This window comes from Rissa tridactyla, chromosome 5 (genome assembly GCF_028500815.1).
Source record: "Rissa tridactyla isolate bRisTri1 chromosome 5, bRisTri1.patW.cur.20221130, whole genome shotgun sequence".
In the NCBI taxonomy this organism is placed as follows: Eukaryota; Metazoa; Chordata; class Aves; order Charadriiformes; family Laridae; genus Rissa; species Rissa tridactyla.
In genome coordinates this window covers 59251888-59267875 of record NC_071470.1, presented here as the reverse complement: position 1 = coordinate 59267875, position 15988 = coordinate 59251888, and the positions used below count along the sequence as shown (strand labels likewise).

The 15988-nt window shown below is 58.0% G+C and overlaps 2 protein-coding genes across 4 annotated transcripts; both read right to left on the bottom strand.

The window, feature by feature from the left end:
- Window positions 1-4846: 4846 nt before the first annotated feature.
- LOC128910385 (sulfotransferase 1B1-like) lies at window positions 4847-9950 on the bottom strand. 3 transcript variants are annotated; one of them, XM_054203524.1, is made up of 8 exons: window positions 9817-9950; window positions 8380-8528; window positions 8029-8157; window positions 7830-7927; window positions 7535-7661; window positions 7342-7436; window positions 7084-7264; window positions 4847-7008 (listed from the first exon to the last, which is right to left on the bottom strand). In XM_054203524.1, exons 2-8 carry the CDS (start codon window positions 8525-8527, stop codon window positions 6896-6898), a joined length of 891 nt encoding a protein of 296 aa, XP_054059499.1. In that variant the 5' UTR covers window position 8528; window positions 9817-9950; the 3' UTR covers window positions 4847-6895. The 3 variants fall into 3 exon arrangements, with proteins under 3 accessions (XP_054059499.1, XP_054059498.1, XP_054059497.1); XM_054203523.1 differs by lacking the exon at window positions 9817-9950 and adding an exon at window positions 9018-9218 and having other exon boundaries at window positions 8380-8531; XM_054203522.1 differs by lacking the exon at window positions 9817-9950 and adding an exon at window positions 9018-9218.
- Window positions 9357-15825, bottom strand: LOC128910207 (uncharacterized). The gene is made up of 15 exons (XM_054203162.1): window positions 15517-15825; window positions 15004-15223; window positions 14799-14924; window positions 14595-14692; window positions 14370-14496; window positions 14175-14269; window positions 13910-14090; window positions 13677-13785; window positions 11047-11173; window positions 10714-10930; window positions 10497-10594; window positions 10264-10390; window positions 10078-10172; window positions 9817-9997; window positions 9357-9741 (listed from the first exon to the last, which is right to left on the bottom strand). The coding sequence occupies exons 2-15, from the start codon at window positions 15146-15148 to the stop codon at window positions 9629-9631; spliced, it is 1839 nt and encodes a 612-aa protein (XP_054059137.1). The 5' UTR covers window positions 15149-15223; window positions 15517-15825; the 3' UTR covers window positions 9357-9628.
- Between the last annotated feature and the right edge of the window lie 163 nt (window positions 15826-15988).

Here is a 15988-nt window from a genome sequence, read left to right as displayed (position 1 = left end):
ACAACTAGGAGCCAAAATGACAACTAAAACCCATGCATAGAATGATACACTTGATCCAACAAAATTTGGGGAACAAACGCTATGCAGCAAAAAACTCTTACCTAGCAGAGTCTTCCGGGGTGCGTAGGCATTGTGCTCTGAGTTGCGAGCTGCAATTTGCTGCACCGTTCTTCTTCCGTTTCTTGCTGCTCACCTCCTCCGCGCCCGGGCTGCTCTGGCAATGTTTGGTATCGGGCAGAAGGACCTTAAATAAGTTACCCTCTGAACGGGGCTTTTCAAAAGGAGGAAGTAATACAATATGGGGTGATCATAACAAGGCATGTATTCTGGGATTATTCATTGCTTTGTTATGCTCCAGTAATTTAACAGTCGAGGTGGTCTTCCCCATGATAAGGTATATTATAATGTTATTACAGAGCCAGATTCTCAGAAGGACTTTGCGTCCTCTAGCTCCGAAATAAGGTGTGTGACTGGTAAAAAGATTTTTCACTCCCTTCAGGGTGCCAGCTGGCAGAACAAAATTGTTTGTTAAGTAATAGGCTTGTTTATAAACTGTCCACAGGAACATAGAGAAAATGTTGTGGTTTCTTTGCAGAGTTTTTCAAAAGTTGGTATGTTACCTGTGCTGCGTGTGTGGCCCTTGATTCTGGAGATCTAGGCCAGTTCTTAATGACTTGAAAATACAGGAATCTAAAGGTGCACCTCCTTGGTTTTTAAATATTTTCCATAATATTCAACCTGGCTTTTTCTAAACCCTCGGAATTCAGGAAGAATTATGCCAGCCATGCTTCAACAGTAATTTGGCCTTACAGCGAGGAATTTCACTACGATCGCTCTGTATACCTTTGTATTCAGGATAGTATCTTTTTTCAGGCTCATTTACCATATTTGGGAAAGTTCTGTAAGAAACTTAAAGCTTTTCCAGCAGCTATTGAAAGGCCATGTTCATGCAGGCTAGGGCAGATGGGAATCTGGGTTTCCTTTCTAACCCCTCTAATTCCTCCGTAGCAAATGAGCGCTATTACTAGGGGAACCAGAGGGTTAAATTTGCCTTGTTTCCATCGCCAGGTTTTAAAGACGATACTCAGATTACTCTTAATGCAGAGAAGATAAGTATTTTGAGAGGACTGAAGGACAAAATCCAGCAAATGAGAGAAAAGTGGGGCTGAAGAAAGTAGGTGGTGTTAAGTGTCTGTTTTTCACACATCTAGCGTTACTAAGTAGAAGTGCTGCAAATGCTGATGCAAGCTGCAGCCTTGTTAAATAACGACAGGCTTTTCGAGGCAAAGGTGAGTTATGCAAAAGTTAGGCAACACAAACTGGTGTTTTCCACATACGGGTCTCTTCACCGTTTTGCTGAATGAATGGGGGTGACGGTGTACGTGGCACCTGTATTTCTAGAAAACCTTGAGGCCAGCCAGCACCTCAAAAATTCAGTGCCAGGGTAGAAAAGGGAAGCTTTTGCCCTGAGAAGCACCCAGTGACTCTGTGGTTTTCCTTTAACTTATTGCTTCTGGACTGAAAGCAGACTTGAAAGTCTTGACTATGTTTTTTCGTGGGTTTTTTTGTTGTTGTTGTTGAGGGGGGGGAAGGCTGGGTGGGGAAAATGTCAAGGTTGGCTCATCCCTGAGTACAGACTGGATGGAGCAATTTTGCGGAGGCACGTGTGCAAATGTTGAGTAAAACGCCTACTCACACGTAATCCCCAGGGGTAATAGGGAAACTCCGGCAAAAGTTAATGAGCTGAAATAGCCTTACCATAACCACCTTTTTCAGCTAAATTGTATCTTTATACCTCTACCCTGCAGCTGTCAGGCAAACATACCGCGGGCTAGGTTTGTAGCATTTCACTTGTTTTTATTGATTCAGTTTAAGATTTTATGAACTCTCTTCACTGCTGTTGCGATGCTGCAAGGGCACCTTGGCATGTAAACTTACAGATGCTGGGGTGGCTTGCACTGGAGCCATTTCCACTCTGCAAAGCCAAAAAGAAAAAAAGGGAAAGGAAAGAAGATCCAGGCCGGCCAAGCTTTGTGTCCCTGCTGGGAATTGTGCATTTTTGGTGGAGAAGAGATGCTGCACCCTGTCCTTGTCAGCTCTACAGTGAGGCACAGCAGCAGAGACTTGATGAAACTGCCTGCAGATACGGCACGCCCCTGTCCTGCCAGCATCCGTCCGACCCCCAAGGGAAAGCTGAGTGCTACGGAGATGGGAAAATTTGCAAATATTGAGGGTATAGACGTGATGGGACTCATCCAATGGCTCCCAGCCCAGAAAGGGGCAGTTGCTCCCTCCTTCCTGCCTTCTCGTGCACATTTGCTGCTCATGCTCCCATGCCAAGCCTTTCCCTGTGCCAGGTCAGCTTGCCAACGATTTATTTTAGTGGATGAGTTTGTTGCTGGGCCAGAGAGGAGTTGGGCAAAGACCAGGCTATCACGGAGCTGGGGCCCCCCTGAATGGTTGGCCGGCAGCCATTGCATCGAGCCACTTAGTAATGTATTCAGATGCTGGAATGCATTTTGTGTGTTCATAGCTCTGCAGGGGAATGAAAACTAAATTGAAATCCCTGCTAAATTTTGGGTGAATCCACCAATTGTACATAACCCTGCTGCTGTACTGTAGTTTCTTGCTGGCTTTCTCATCTCAGCAGAGCAAAGCTCATCCCTGGCCAGGGAATATTTATGAGAAATAACTTTTTCTTACTTGGATGCAGCCTGCTCAAGGGCCTGAGACACATCTGTGTCTTGCAGGAGCGAAGTTTTGCTGTTTGACACTGGAAGCTGCTGGCACGAGGTTTGTACCTGGGCCTCGGTGCGCAAGCGATACATCTGCCACTTATTCCCCAGAGGCATATCTGCGTGGGAAGTCTGCACCCCGGCCTCGGCACGCGTCCTCGGAGACAGCCTCCTTGCCAGCACTGCCTGTGACCACGGCTCCTCTTGTATTTCGGCATGCAGGGAAGGCAGAGACTGCTTTTCCTCTGATATTGCAGATTTGGAGGTGATCCACTGTGCCACGGACTGGGATGCAGAGGGGAGCACCTCATCAGCTGCTAACTGCAGTGTGGAGGAGTGTTTCTGCATGCCTGAATGGGACACAAATAGAGGCAACCCCTCTGCTCCCAGGAAATCAGGCCTGGAGGTTTGGACTTGGGCTTCACCTTGTAACTGTGAGGGATGCCATTTCATCCCTTGGGCGTATTTCACCGGGAGAGGTTTGTGTTTCCTCCTCTGTTTGCCCTGGAGGTATAGGTGGGATATCGGCTGGGGCTTTTGAGGCTGGAGGAGTGAGAGGGAGGAAACGTTCTCTGCTTTGGCTGTCACCAGCTTGGATGCCTGGATCTCTGCATGCGATGTGGCAGCGCCCTTGGCCACTCTTAGCATGAGCATTAAGGACTTCCCCTGAGCTCCTGCGTCTAAACCAGCAGGAAACTCCTTCTGTGGTCCATGGCTCCGCTCCCAGGCGTCTGCACATGGCCACGAGGAGGAAGGCTCCTCTGTCCCCGCTGGGACTTTCACCTGCCGTATGTACCTCTTGGCATTGACAAGCAGTGGGAAGAGAGGTTCATATCGAGGGATTCAAAGTCCTGGTTTTACAATGGTGTTTACAAGGGAGCTGCACTCGTCCTGCCCTGATTTGCTAGATGGTGCTTTTAAGGGCATAGTTACTTCTGCGATCCCTCCTCTGGCCTCATAATCATGTACTTGGTTTTTTTCCTGGGGCCTTAGCAGTCTGAATCCACACAACACTTCTGGGGCACAGCATTTTAACCTCCCCTAGCTGGTTATGTTGCATCTCTTCAGCTGCTAACAAGCCCCGTATCTACAGTGGTGAGGACAGGTGCTGGTAGGTTTGCGCTTTATGCCCAGGGATGAAAGATAAATACACCAAAAAATAATTGTTCTCATTGAGAGCAGTGAGCAAAACCACTGAAGTGCATATGATGCCCCTATACATTTCACAGGAGCTGCTATCTAAATTATGAAGAGGAAAGAGGTGCCATTAGAGAGTCATCTAACAGACCAGAGATGCTTTGAGGAAACAAAAAAAACATCTGTGTGCTTCCACACAAATGGAAACATCTAAGGAGCAAAGCAGGGGTGATTAGAAGGTCTGGCTTTATATCCAAGCAGCAACAGGTGTGCAAGAGATTTAGGGAGGGAAGAAAATGCCTGGAGCAAATTACAGAGGAATGAGTTGTTGACATGAGTGGAGGAGCAGTCTTTGGCAAGGACAGTGGGGCCAAAACACATGCTGGGGGTGCTGAGTCTCAACAGCAGGAGTAAGAATGAAAGGAAATTCCTGTAGCAAGATGTCATGATGTCAAGGGGCTGCGAGATAAATCAGCAGAGGAAATCCAGCGCCTGAATAGACTCGGATGCCTTCAGCCTAAAAATACACAGCTGAGGGAGGCTGTGTTATGAGAAAAGCCTATAGAGTCCCGAAGGGTGGGGAAGATCAATGTGGAGGAATTGCTGGTAGTATCTCAGTGCTTGAAGTAAGAGATCTCAAAAAAAACAACCAAACCCCAGAAAAGCAACTTGTCGGGGAAAAGCAAATTCCAGGGGGGAGGCACAATGTGCTCTGGGATGTGATGGATGTCTCAAGAGTCAGGGTTTCAAAGGCAGATTTGTAGAAGACAACACTTCAGAGTGACCTGACACAGGGAACCACATCTGGCCCAGGAGCTGCTTCCTACATGGCATCTTTCCTGTGTGACAGAAGTGGCTGAAGCCACCACTCACCAGTTCAGGTATCTCCGCTCCTGTCTGTAAGTACCTGCATTATTTTTACCATCCCCTTTTCCGGCATCTCTGGCTCAGTTTTGTTCGTACTGAGACTGCAAGGTAAGAGGGGACAGCGAGGTTCAGCGCCTGCTGCGTCCTTCTGTAAGAAATCACTACAGTCACGCAATACACAAACCACATCGTACAACTCACAAAAGCACACGGCATCGGAGGCAGAAACAGAAACCATTTGCAATTATTTTATTATGACTTAAAATAACATTTCTTCCAAGAAGGGATCACAGTTCCATATCTTCTCTTTTTCTCCTTGTTTTCTACCCACACATCCTGCAGGTAAGATGTATCTCTGCTGCGATGCCCACCCCACCCCATTTTTGTTGGGTTTGCGGTACCTAATGGCCAAACTCCAAGGATTTTGCTGAATGATGTTTGTTTCACATGCAATAGCCCCTGTTTCAGCACTGGGTTGTGTCTGGGTGCAACCTGGCCATTTTTTTTAATCTCATGGCCTGTTTCATCCACTCCTGAGAAGGAAATTGCATTTTCAGAGAGGCTCAGCGCCTGCAAGCAATGAATGTTTCCTCCAGGTTGCAGGCAAGTTTGTCTTGCACATATACCAAACAGAAGAGAGGATGATGAACGTGGGCAGGAGGGGACAGCATCTGAGGTATTGGGACCCGACAACCATCCAACTTGTATTTTCCTTTAGTTAAATGATCGTGACATAAAACCAGCTATTTTAAAAGCACCAGCTTTTAGCAATGCTGTTCGAGACCCATCTAGGCCCCACCTCGAATACTGTGTTCAGTTTTGATTGCCTCACTACAAGAAAGACATTGGGGTGCTGGAGTGTGTCCAGAGAAGGGCAACGAAGCTGGTGAGGGGTCTGGAGAACAAGTCCTCTGAGAAAGTGGCTGAGGGAGCTGAGGGTGTTCAGCCTGGAGAAAAGGAGGCTGAGGAGAGACCTTATTGCTCTCTACAACTGCCTGAGAGGAGGCTGTAGAGAGGTGGGGGTGGTCTCTTCTCCCAAGGAACAAGTGATAGGACAAGAGAAAATGGCCTCAAGTTGCAACAAGGGAGATTTAGGATGGATATTAGGAAAAATTTCTTCACCGAGAGGGTTATCAAGCATTGGAACAGGCTGCCCAGGGGAGTGCTGGAATTGCCATCACTGGAGGTATTTAAAAGCCGGGCAGACGTGGTGCTGAGGGACATGGTTTAGTGGTGGTTTTGTCACTGGTTTTTGTCAGCTGATGGATGGACTCAATGATCTTAAAGGTCCCTTCCAACCTAGGCAAGTCTATGATTCCGTGTGCCATGGTGCTGCAGTGCGCCCTTTAGCTGTGTTTTTTCCGGCCACGGTGAGAGGGGGAGCGGCTGAGGAGACCCTTTGCTCTTACCCCCTGGGGCCATCCCTGATGGGCAATGTGGTTGTGGGGAGACTGGGACAGCATAACAGCTTCCAGGTTCCTGGGAGAAGGACGGCACGAAAGCAACTGGCAAAATCCTCCTTTTGCTTCCAGCTTCATTACTCCTGGGTGGAAGGATTGGTCCCAAGATCCCCAGGCTGCGGCCATCTCCCAGTCACCCTGGGGCTGATTTTGTCCCTCCCCATCCTGCTCACCTCATCTCTCCTACGTGGCCCCAGCAGCGAGGGGGAAGCATGGCATGATCACAGTGCCCTGTCCTGTCCTCTCCCCCGCTAAAGGGTGACATCAGCAGGGGGGTTTCTGAGGTAGGAGATGGTGGGTGCGGCACCCCGTGTGAGCGCTGGTAGAGATGCACACGCAGAAGCTGCTAGCAACTTTTATTCGTCACGTGCTGGAAACGCCTCTGCACCACGTACTGGCTTTTTTATTCCTCCACATAAAGCCGCACAGGCATATCCTACACACGTCCTGGGTGGGCAATGCGGGGCTGGGGTGATGCACGGTGGGGTGAGGTCCACAATGCTCTGCAGCAATGCAGTAACTTCCACACGGGTGCAAATTTGTGAGGAAAATGCAGAAATACAACTCTCCAGTTTTGCAAAAGTCTCTCTGGTGTGGGGGAGCCAGTGAGATGCGGGCAGACCGGGGTGGTGCTGGAGCTGCTGCCAGGGAGCAGGACTGGTGGGGGTGGGTTGGGGGGAAGGCGATGGTCCCATCTCAAATCTGGGTGCGGAAGCGCAGGTCAGTGTCTGACATCTTCTGCGCGTAGTCCTGGTCAAAGCGCTTGCTCTGGGCCACGGTGAAGTGATTCTTCCAGTCACCGGTGGTGCCTGGGGCCGGGCAAGATGGGCCTCAGCAGGGGGCTGGGGGGGACCATGTGCTGGGAGCCCCCCAGGGCCACTCACCTTTGCGCATGAAGGGGGAGATGCTCTGGTCCATGAAGCGGGAGGGCACCATGCTGTAGTTGGTGGTGGGGTTGTCCCGCATGGCCTCAAAGGAGGTGTGGCGGGTGATGGCATCCAGCGTCGCCTCCGGCAGCTCCTGCCCCAGGAAGTGGGCCATCTTGGCAATCTCCCGGCGGAGGTCCTGCAGGACACAGGGTGATGTTCAACCCTCCTGCCACCACCCCAGACCCCATACCAGCATCCACCCCAATCCATCACCTCCTTCAAGTCCTCATAGAAGAGATAGAGGATGGGGTGGTCCTTCCTCCGCTCCCAGTAGTCCTTGACATGGTCATACCAGGAGCCATATGCCACTGCATGGACAGAGCGGCCACGGGGATTGTCAGTGGGAGAGCTGGGGGAGGGGTATGAGGTGACACATCTTCCCCACCCCGGGATGCCCCTGTCCCACCTCTGCCAGCCATGAACTCCTCCAGGTACTGGGCCCATGTCCCAGGGTGCGGCTCGAACTTGTTCATCAGGTCAAAGTGGTAGAAGGAGACGGCCACATCCTTGGCGTTGCGCCCCACGTAGATCATCTGCAGAGGGGCCATGGGGTACGAGGGGCAGGTCCAGAACCCCCAAGAGGGGAGATGATCCAGGCCCAACACCACTTAGGATGCTGGAGGGAGCAGGAGGGGGTCCCGCCCCAGGGGAACAGGGGGGCTGCAATGCCTCCCGGGGCAGAGAGTAGGGTTGGGGGTTACCTTGCAGCGGTTTTCCCAGAAGGATTTGGGCAGGATATGTGCGGGCAGGTGGGTCTTCACCACGCGGGGAGAGGGCATGGTGGCCAGCAGGTCTGTCCCTGAGGGACCCCAAAGCACATCCCTAGTGGGCCCTTGGCAGAGTCCCCTTGGGCTCAGTCCCTGGAGAGGGGCCGGTGGCCAAGCCCCCATGTCCCACTACCTGCTGTCATCTGCCCAGGCGCAGCGAACTCCAGCATGGGCACCCTGTTGCTGATAATGTCCCGCTTGCACTTCTCGGTATCACCGCCGTGTAGGATCATGTCCACAATCTCGGTGACCCAGGTGGTGCCTGGAGAAAGAAGCCACCGGGGGGGGGCCCAGTGCAGCATTGGTGGGGCTCAGCACCAACACCCCCCTGGACCTTGACCGGATGCTGTGGGGGCAAAGGGAAATCCCGCACGGCTCTGTCGGACAGCCCCAAATGTGTTGCGACCCCAGGCAGCAGGTCCCAGCCATAAAACACGCCTGCCCACCCAGCACCGCCACGTCTGGTGGGCTTGGGGACACTCACCAGATTTGGGGAAGGTGACCACCACAATGTCCTCGGGGCGGCTCTGGAAGGTGTCAACCCGCTCCCAGTCGTGGGCGAAGGCGTTGACCATGGGGACGCCGTGCACCATGCGGCAGGGCTGCCGCAGGTAGGTGTCTGGATCAGTCATCCTGCTGACAACAGGGACGCGTCGGGAAGGTGGCCAGTGGGGGGGGGGGGGGGGGCCTCACCCTCCCAGGGTGGCCACTGGTCAGGTCATTGCGGACACCTGGCAACGTGCCTGCCTGGGGAGTGGCAGTGACACCGCTAGCGCAGGAGCCAGAGGTCACCACAGCCCTGCCGCTACCCCCACCTTTGGGGACGAGGTTCCCGTCTGTGGGGGCAGGAGCCCACCCCGTGCCCCAGCAAGGGCTGGAGGTGCCCGTGGGGTGCCGGCGTCACCCGGGCGTGACAGCTCTCCCCGTGCCTCAGCACCCCAGGTGAGCAGGGAACCGGGTCCCTGGGGTTATCGCAGCAGCCCCCAGCCCAGAGGGAGTTTTAGGGGTGCTGGCTGCACCCCATAGTACCCCAAACCCACCACCTTGGACCCCACGGCACGCGTCCCCGAGCGGCTGAGCACGGGCAGGGCACCCACAGGGCGCCCCAGGGCACCCGCTCACCTAACGCCGTGCTGCTCTGCGAGGAGGCGGAGGGTGACGGCCAGGACAGGGAGACGTGGGGCCCGGCAGCTGTTTTTACAGGGCGGAGAAGTGAAGAGGGCGGGCGGCCGAGGGCAGCGATGTTTGCCAGCGCTGCGGCTGCCGGGAGGGAGGAGCGAGCATGGGGAGAAGCCAGCAGCCACTGACCTCCCCGGGGGGCCGTGGTGGACATCTCCGGCCCCACAGGCCCCACTCCCCACCCACAGGTCCCAGCCCGTGTCCCCCTACATGGGGACGGGGAGGCCAATTCTTGCTCCCCGCGCTCAGCTGGCACCTTCCCTACACACAGTTTTGGCAAAATCCTCTGTGATCCCACGAGCTGCTGGCAGCAATCCCCACGCCACGATGGCTGAGGGGACATAGGGTGGCACAGGCTTGTCCCCAGCCCGAAGAGAGGCCAGTGGCCCCAGGGTGAGCGCAGGCACAGGGCAGTGAGCATCCCCTGGTGGGATTAGGGAGAACATTTTATTTCTCTCCAGCAGTCCCAGGAGAGGGGAAGGAGCCCCCCCCAGTGTGGCGGCAGCAGTGCCGTCGGCACAGGGTGGATTTGGGGGGCATCCAGCGGTGCCTCCTCAAATCTGGGTGCGGAAGCGCAGGTCAGTGTCTGACATCTTCTGCACGTAGTCCTGGTCAAAGCACTCGCTCTGGGCCACGGTGAAGTGATTCTTCCAGTCACCGGTGGTGCCTGGGGCCGGGCAAGATGGGCCTCAGCAGGGGGCCGGGTGGGACCATGCATAAGGAGCCCCCCAGGGCCGCTCACCTTTGCGCATGAAGGGGGAGATGCCATGGTCCATGAAGTGGGAGGGCACCATGCTGTAGTTGGTGGTGGGGTTGTCCCGCATGGCCTCAAAGGAGGTGTGGCGGGTGATGGCATCCAGCATCGCCTCCGGCAGCTCCTGCCCCAGGAAGTGGGCCACCTTGGCAATTTCCCGGCGGAGGTCCTGCAGGACACAGGGTGATGATCACCCCTCCTGCCACCCCCCCCCCAAACCCCATACCAGCATCCACCCCAATCCATCACCTCCTTCAAGTCCTCATAGAAGAGGTAGAGGATGGGGTGGTCCTTCCTCCGCTCCCAGTAGTCCTTGACATGGTTGTACCAGGAGCCATATGCCACTGTGTGGGTAGAGCAGCCAGGAGGGCATCTGTGGGTAACAGCACCCCACCACAGGAACCCCACATGCACCTGTGGGTGCCCCTGTCCCACCTCTGCCAGCCATGAACTCCTCCAGGTACTGGGCCCATGTCCCAGGGTGCGGGTGGAACTGATTCATCAGGTCAAAATGGTAGAAGGAGACGGCCACATCCTTGGCGTTGCGCCCCACGTAGATCATCTGCAGAGAGCTTGGTGACATGTGGGGACTTGCAAGGTCCCGGTGGGGCAAGTCTCCACCTTATCTCTGCTGGGTCCCTCCAGGTGTGTCCCCTCCGGCCTGTTGCCTTGAAGCGGTTTTCCCAGAAGGATTTAGGCAAGATGTGAGCTGGGATGTGGGTCTTGATGATGCGAGGGGATGCCATGGCCTCCAGCTGCTCTGTGCCTGCAAGGGAGATTGCCCCCAGGAATGCTCCCATTGCTGGCAGGTGCCTCCCTCCCAAAACAAAGCCAGTTCCCCATCCAGCACACCCTGCCCCCCGCTACCCCCTGCCACCCCACTACCTGCCGGCATCTTCCCATGGGCAGCAAACTCCAGCATGGGCACCCTGTTGCTGATAATGTCCCGCTTGCACTTCTCGGGGTTGCCACCTTTCAGGATCATGTCCACGATCTCGCTGACCCAGGTGGTGCCCGGCGAGGAGAAGTTGGGTGTCCAGTTGATGCCATTCGCACCGGAGCCCCATCCTGGGTACCTGAGGGCGCTGTTGACCGGCGTTGCCTTTCAGCATCCCCCCCAGTCCCAGCCGGGGGAGACGCAGGCTGGTGCTTCCCTTCCTGAGCACAGCCCCTCTCCAGTGCCCGGGGACACTCACCAGATTTGGGGAAGGTGACCACCACGATGTCGTCGGGGCGGCTCTGGAAGTTGTCAATCCACTCCCAGTTGTGGGAGAAGGCGCTGACCATGGGGATGTCGTGCACCATGCGCCAAGGCTGCCGCAGGTAGGTGTCTGGATCGGCCATCCTGCTGGGGATGGGGACGCGGGGGGGGGGGGTTGGCTGGCTGGCACCAGGGAGCATCACGGGGCCACCTCATCCCCCAGAGTCCCCAGAATCCCTGCTGAGCCCAGCTACTCCGGCCACGGGAAGGAAACCGTCTCCGGCTTTGCTGCCATCCCGAGAGGTAACACCTGCCTCCTGCAGGAATTTTGGGGGCGGGCTCGGGGTGCCACCCGGGGGAAAAAATAGCCAGGGGTGGGGGGTGTGTGTCAGAAAGCAGCCTGAAACCCCAGCCAGCAAAGCCCCTGCGAGCTTTTGCACCCCAGAAACAGCGCTGCCAGCTTGGAACGGGCAGCTGCCCCCTGCCTGCGCCGCCCTCAGCCCCCCAGGGCCGGCTGTGCCCCTCCATGCTCCCTGCACCCCCAGCCCGCCCCCAAAATTCCCGCAGGGGCGGGGGGCAGCTATGGGAGGGTTTGAAGGAGGGGGGAGCGGGGGAGGCAGGACTCCCCCCGGGAAACCTTTCCACCCCGCCGGCCGGGACGGAACCGCTCGAGCGTGGGGCTGCGAAACCTCCCCCGCCACCCTTTAATTTTGGGAGAGCGGCTTTGCGGCTCGCCTCCGTCTCCCAGGGGCTTGCGGGGACACCCAGACACCCCTCCCAGGACCACCCCCGAGCCCCCCGCGCAGCCACCCCCCCCCGGCTTGCGAGGCCGGGGCGCCCCCGAACCCGGCCGGGGTCTCCCCGGTACCTTCCTCTTCCTCTGGCGCCCTGGCAGGGAGGAGGCAGAGCTTCGCCCGCAGCTTGCGGGGGCGGGATTTGTTATTTCCCTGCCCCGCGTGGAAGATGGAGGCGCGGGGAGGCGCCTGGGGCTGCGGGACGCCGGGGGGGCGTCCAGAGGGAAGGGACACGGAGCGACATGGTCCCGGCGCTGCGGGGAAGGGGAAAGCGGGGATGGGGACGCAGCCCCCCGGGGACGGTCCCCAGGCGCCTGTGATGAGCTGTGCCGTGCTCAGCAGACCCTCGGTAAACACATGGGGGGGGGGGGGGTAAGAGTTGACGGTGCGCGAAATCACCGCCTTCCCCTCCGCCCACGAAGGAAAACGCAGGGAGGAAATCGCAACCCACGTCCCGGGGGGTTTGAACATCACCCTGCCCCGATCCGGGGGTCACCCCCGCGGACGTCCCCAGCTCCTCGCACTGGCACGGGGCTCGCTGGTGGGATGTGGGGGTCAGGCTTTGGTCACCCCCCTCCCAACACCCTTGATGCACTCAAATACAGGTCCAAAGTTTGCAGGGTTGCAAAGCACGAGCGCAGCTGATACCGTGCTTCTGCGACAAGGGTTTAAAGACGCCGGTGGTGGTGAAATGCTCCTCCTTATCTGCTTCTCATGGGCAAATGTGAGCCGGGAGGGAGCTGGAGGGCAGGAGTGATGTCAGCAGGGCAGGGGGAGCAGCTCGACTGTTTGCAGCCTCGAGAAAAACGTCCCTGATTTGGCCTGGTGAGGCGGGAGGTGCTGTGTCAGGTGTTTTGCAGGCAGGGACATGCCTCCTCCCTGCCCCATCCATCCGTCCACATGCCAGCAAAATTGGCTGTGTGTGCAAACCCCGCAAGCGAAGCCAGGAGCTGGGGAAGCGCAGGGATCTCCATCAGCATTTAAATGCGTGGAAAGGATTTATTCCTGTGGGAGAGTTCCCCTCATAGTGCTGCTGCTCCTCTTCAGGAGTCGAATCCCAGTTGCATCACTTTGGGAATGAAACAACCCCAGGAGCTGCAATTTTGGAAACTCAAGAACAGGCTCGAGATAGGGTGTAACAGGGGAATTTGGGGCTCCAAAGCAAACCCGTGCCCGCAGTGGGACAGGGACTGGTTCGTTCCAGCCATCCTCGAGAAAGAGCTCAGCGCAGCCGGGTTGGAGGTTGCAGGGGGAGTTCCCCATCTGGCAAGGATAGCAATGTTGGCAAGTGTGGTAATAGGCCAGGCAGGGAAGTGCAAACCGTGGGCTGACGAGCTCAGGCTGGGCCCCGAAGCCTGGGGCGAGCCCTGCCACCGCCCGCTCTGTCAAGAAACTTGCCACAACCCAGAGGCACGAAAGCTCCGGCGCACACAAGAGCTGAGGGCAGCAGATTCGCCAGCGCTTTGGGGCTTTTCCACTCTTGACCAATCTTTCCTTCCTCCAGGCACCTCGGTAGGATGGGGCTGGGGTCACCCAAGGTGTTGGGGGACAGCAGTGGTTTTTGGGAGGATGCCCGCCCCCAATGATGCCTGATCACTGGCTAAAAATCTACCATGCCCTCAACTACCCTTCTGCCCACTGAGCGTAGGGTTGTCCCCGGCTGCTGCCCAGGATTCGGGGGGTTCAGCCTCTCCCCACCTTTCCCCACAGGCAATGGCTCACTCTCTGGTTATCCCAATTTATTGCAGGGGGTAAAGTGAATCGTCATGAGGATGCTCCATCCAGACCCACCCTCCCTGCTGGGAGAGAAGGGAAAAGTGGAGCCCCCCTGGGAAGGGAGATGAGCTCCTCACACCTCCATCTGGAAGCAGAGGTCGGAGCCCGCCATGTGCTCCCAGTAGTGCTGGTCAAAGCGCTCATTCTGGGCTACAGTGAAGTGGTTCTTCCAGTCCCCAGAGATCCCTGGGGGTGAGAAAGCAAGTGGGGCAAATCCTGACACCCCTGAGATATTTGCAGCTACGGATGGGGGCTGCAATATAGCCTGAGGACACCCCTCCCAAACCCTCCAATGCTTGCCGAACCCTACCTTTCCGGAGGAAGGGGGAGAGGCTGTGATCCATCAGAGCAGTGGGCATGGTCTCGTAGTTGGCGGCGGGGTTCTTCTTCATCTCCTGGAAGGAGGTGTGGTGGAGGATGCTCTCCACCATTCCCTCTGGTGCCTCCTTACCCAGGAACCGCAGGATCTTCTGCAACTCCCGCCGTGGGTCCTGCAGGATGGCTGACATGGGGAGGCTGCTCAAAAGGCTGGGGGGGGGGCAACCGGGGAGCCCTCCCCTCCATCCCACCCTCACCTTCTTCATGTCCTCATAGAAGAGGTAGAGGAGCTGCTTCTCCTGCTTCTTCTCCCACCAGCCCCGCACGTGCTCATACCAGGACCCGTAGGCCACTGTGGGATGCGATCAAAGGGTGAGATGAAAAGCGGGGTGTCGGAGGATGCCCTCCCCACCAGCATTTTGGGGTGGGCACCCTGGGGCTCAGCCCCCCACCTTTGCCAGCCATGAAGGCCTCCAGGAACTCTCCCAGTGTGCCAGGGTCAGGGTGCATCTTGGCCATCTGGTAGAAGTAGTAGTAGGAGATGACAACATCCTTGGGGTTGCGAGCCATGTAGATGACCTGGGGACAGCCGAGGATGTGGTTGGGGGGTGCAGAGTGGCACCTCCTCCCTGCCACCCAGATAGGGAGAGAGGCAGGGGGGGCACCCACGGCGTTACCTTGCAGTTCTTGTCCCGGAAGGAGGTCGGGAGAAGCTGGACGGGGAGATGGGTTTTCACCAGCCGCGGGGATGGAGTTTTCTCCAGCAGCTCGACGCCTGTGGGACAGGGGGCTTAGCAGTGTGAGCCCCAGCACCCTCACCCCCACCCCAGCTCAGCCACCTCCCCACCCAGCCCAGGGGGGCAGCGGGGCTTGGGTCTCACCGCTCAGCACCCCCTGGGCCTTCATTTCCAGGAAGGGCACCCGGTTGAAGATGGCATCCCGCCGGCACTTCTCCACATCGCCGTCGTGGTAGATCATGTCCAGGATCTCACTGAGCCACGTCGTGCCTGCAGCACAGGGACGGCGTTGCAATGGCTGGCGCCCCCCGCCCCCGTCCCCCCTGCGCCCTTCCCCGGGGCCACTCACCCGATTTGGGGTAGGTGGCGACGAGCAGGTCATCCGGCCGGGCTTGGAAAGCCTCCACCTGCGGCCAGCCCTCCACGAAGGACTTGTAGAGGGGGATGCCGTGGAGGCTGCCGAGCTCCTCCCTCACCACGTCTCCCACCCCCATGGCCGACGAGGGGTGCCCTCCGCGCTGGCTCTCCTCCCTGCCGGCGGCCGCCGCGACCTCGGGAACGGCTGGATCCTGTGGCGGGACCGTCGCTGGGGCGGCGCCCGTCGGGCCGCGTCCACCCCGACTGGCGCCCGGCGGAGGTGCCGCCGGTGCCGGCGAGGGGATGCCCCGCTCCCCGGCGGGACGCCGCCGCCGCCCCCTGGGTGCCGGCCGAGCGCGAAGCCCCGGCCGTGAGGGGCCCCCCGGGAGCGCAGCCCGGCGTCGCCTCCCCTCCCGCCCGGCCGCGCTTCTCCCCCTGCCTCAGCCTCCTTCGCGGGAGCCGCGGGGTTTGGGAGCCCCCGCCCCATCCCCGCCGCCGGCCGTACCTGCCCGTGCCCTGCGGACGCTGGTCGGCGGCGCTGGCGGCCCCGGGAGTCTCGGCACCTCCGCCCGCCCCTCCCCGTTAACCTCCCCGGTAATGGTTAACGAACGCCGGCTCGGCCTAGGGGCGCGGAGGACGGGGGCAGGTTTAAAGGGCCAAGAGACGAAGCGTGGGGCGGGTTTGGGCGGACACCCCCTGGGGGAGGCATCGGCGGAGCGCCCGGGACCTCCTCGACTCCGAGCGGTCACGGACAAGGGACGGGCAGACGGGTCCGTGTCGCGGGCAGGCCCGGGGCAAGTGGCGCGGCGAGGAGAGCAGTAGCGGGGCGGGCTGAGGGCAGGAGGGAAGTGACAGACGGGACCCGGAGGGTCGCGCCACGGTGGTGACACCGGCGCCGGTACCGAGGGGCTGTGGTGCCTCCCCGCGGCCGCCAGGGGGCGCCGCCGCCGCGGGACGGGCGGGGGAAGCGCCGCGGC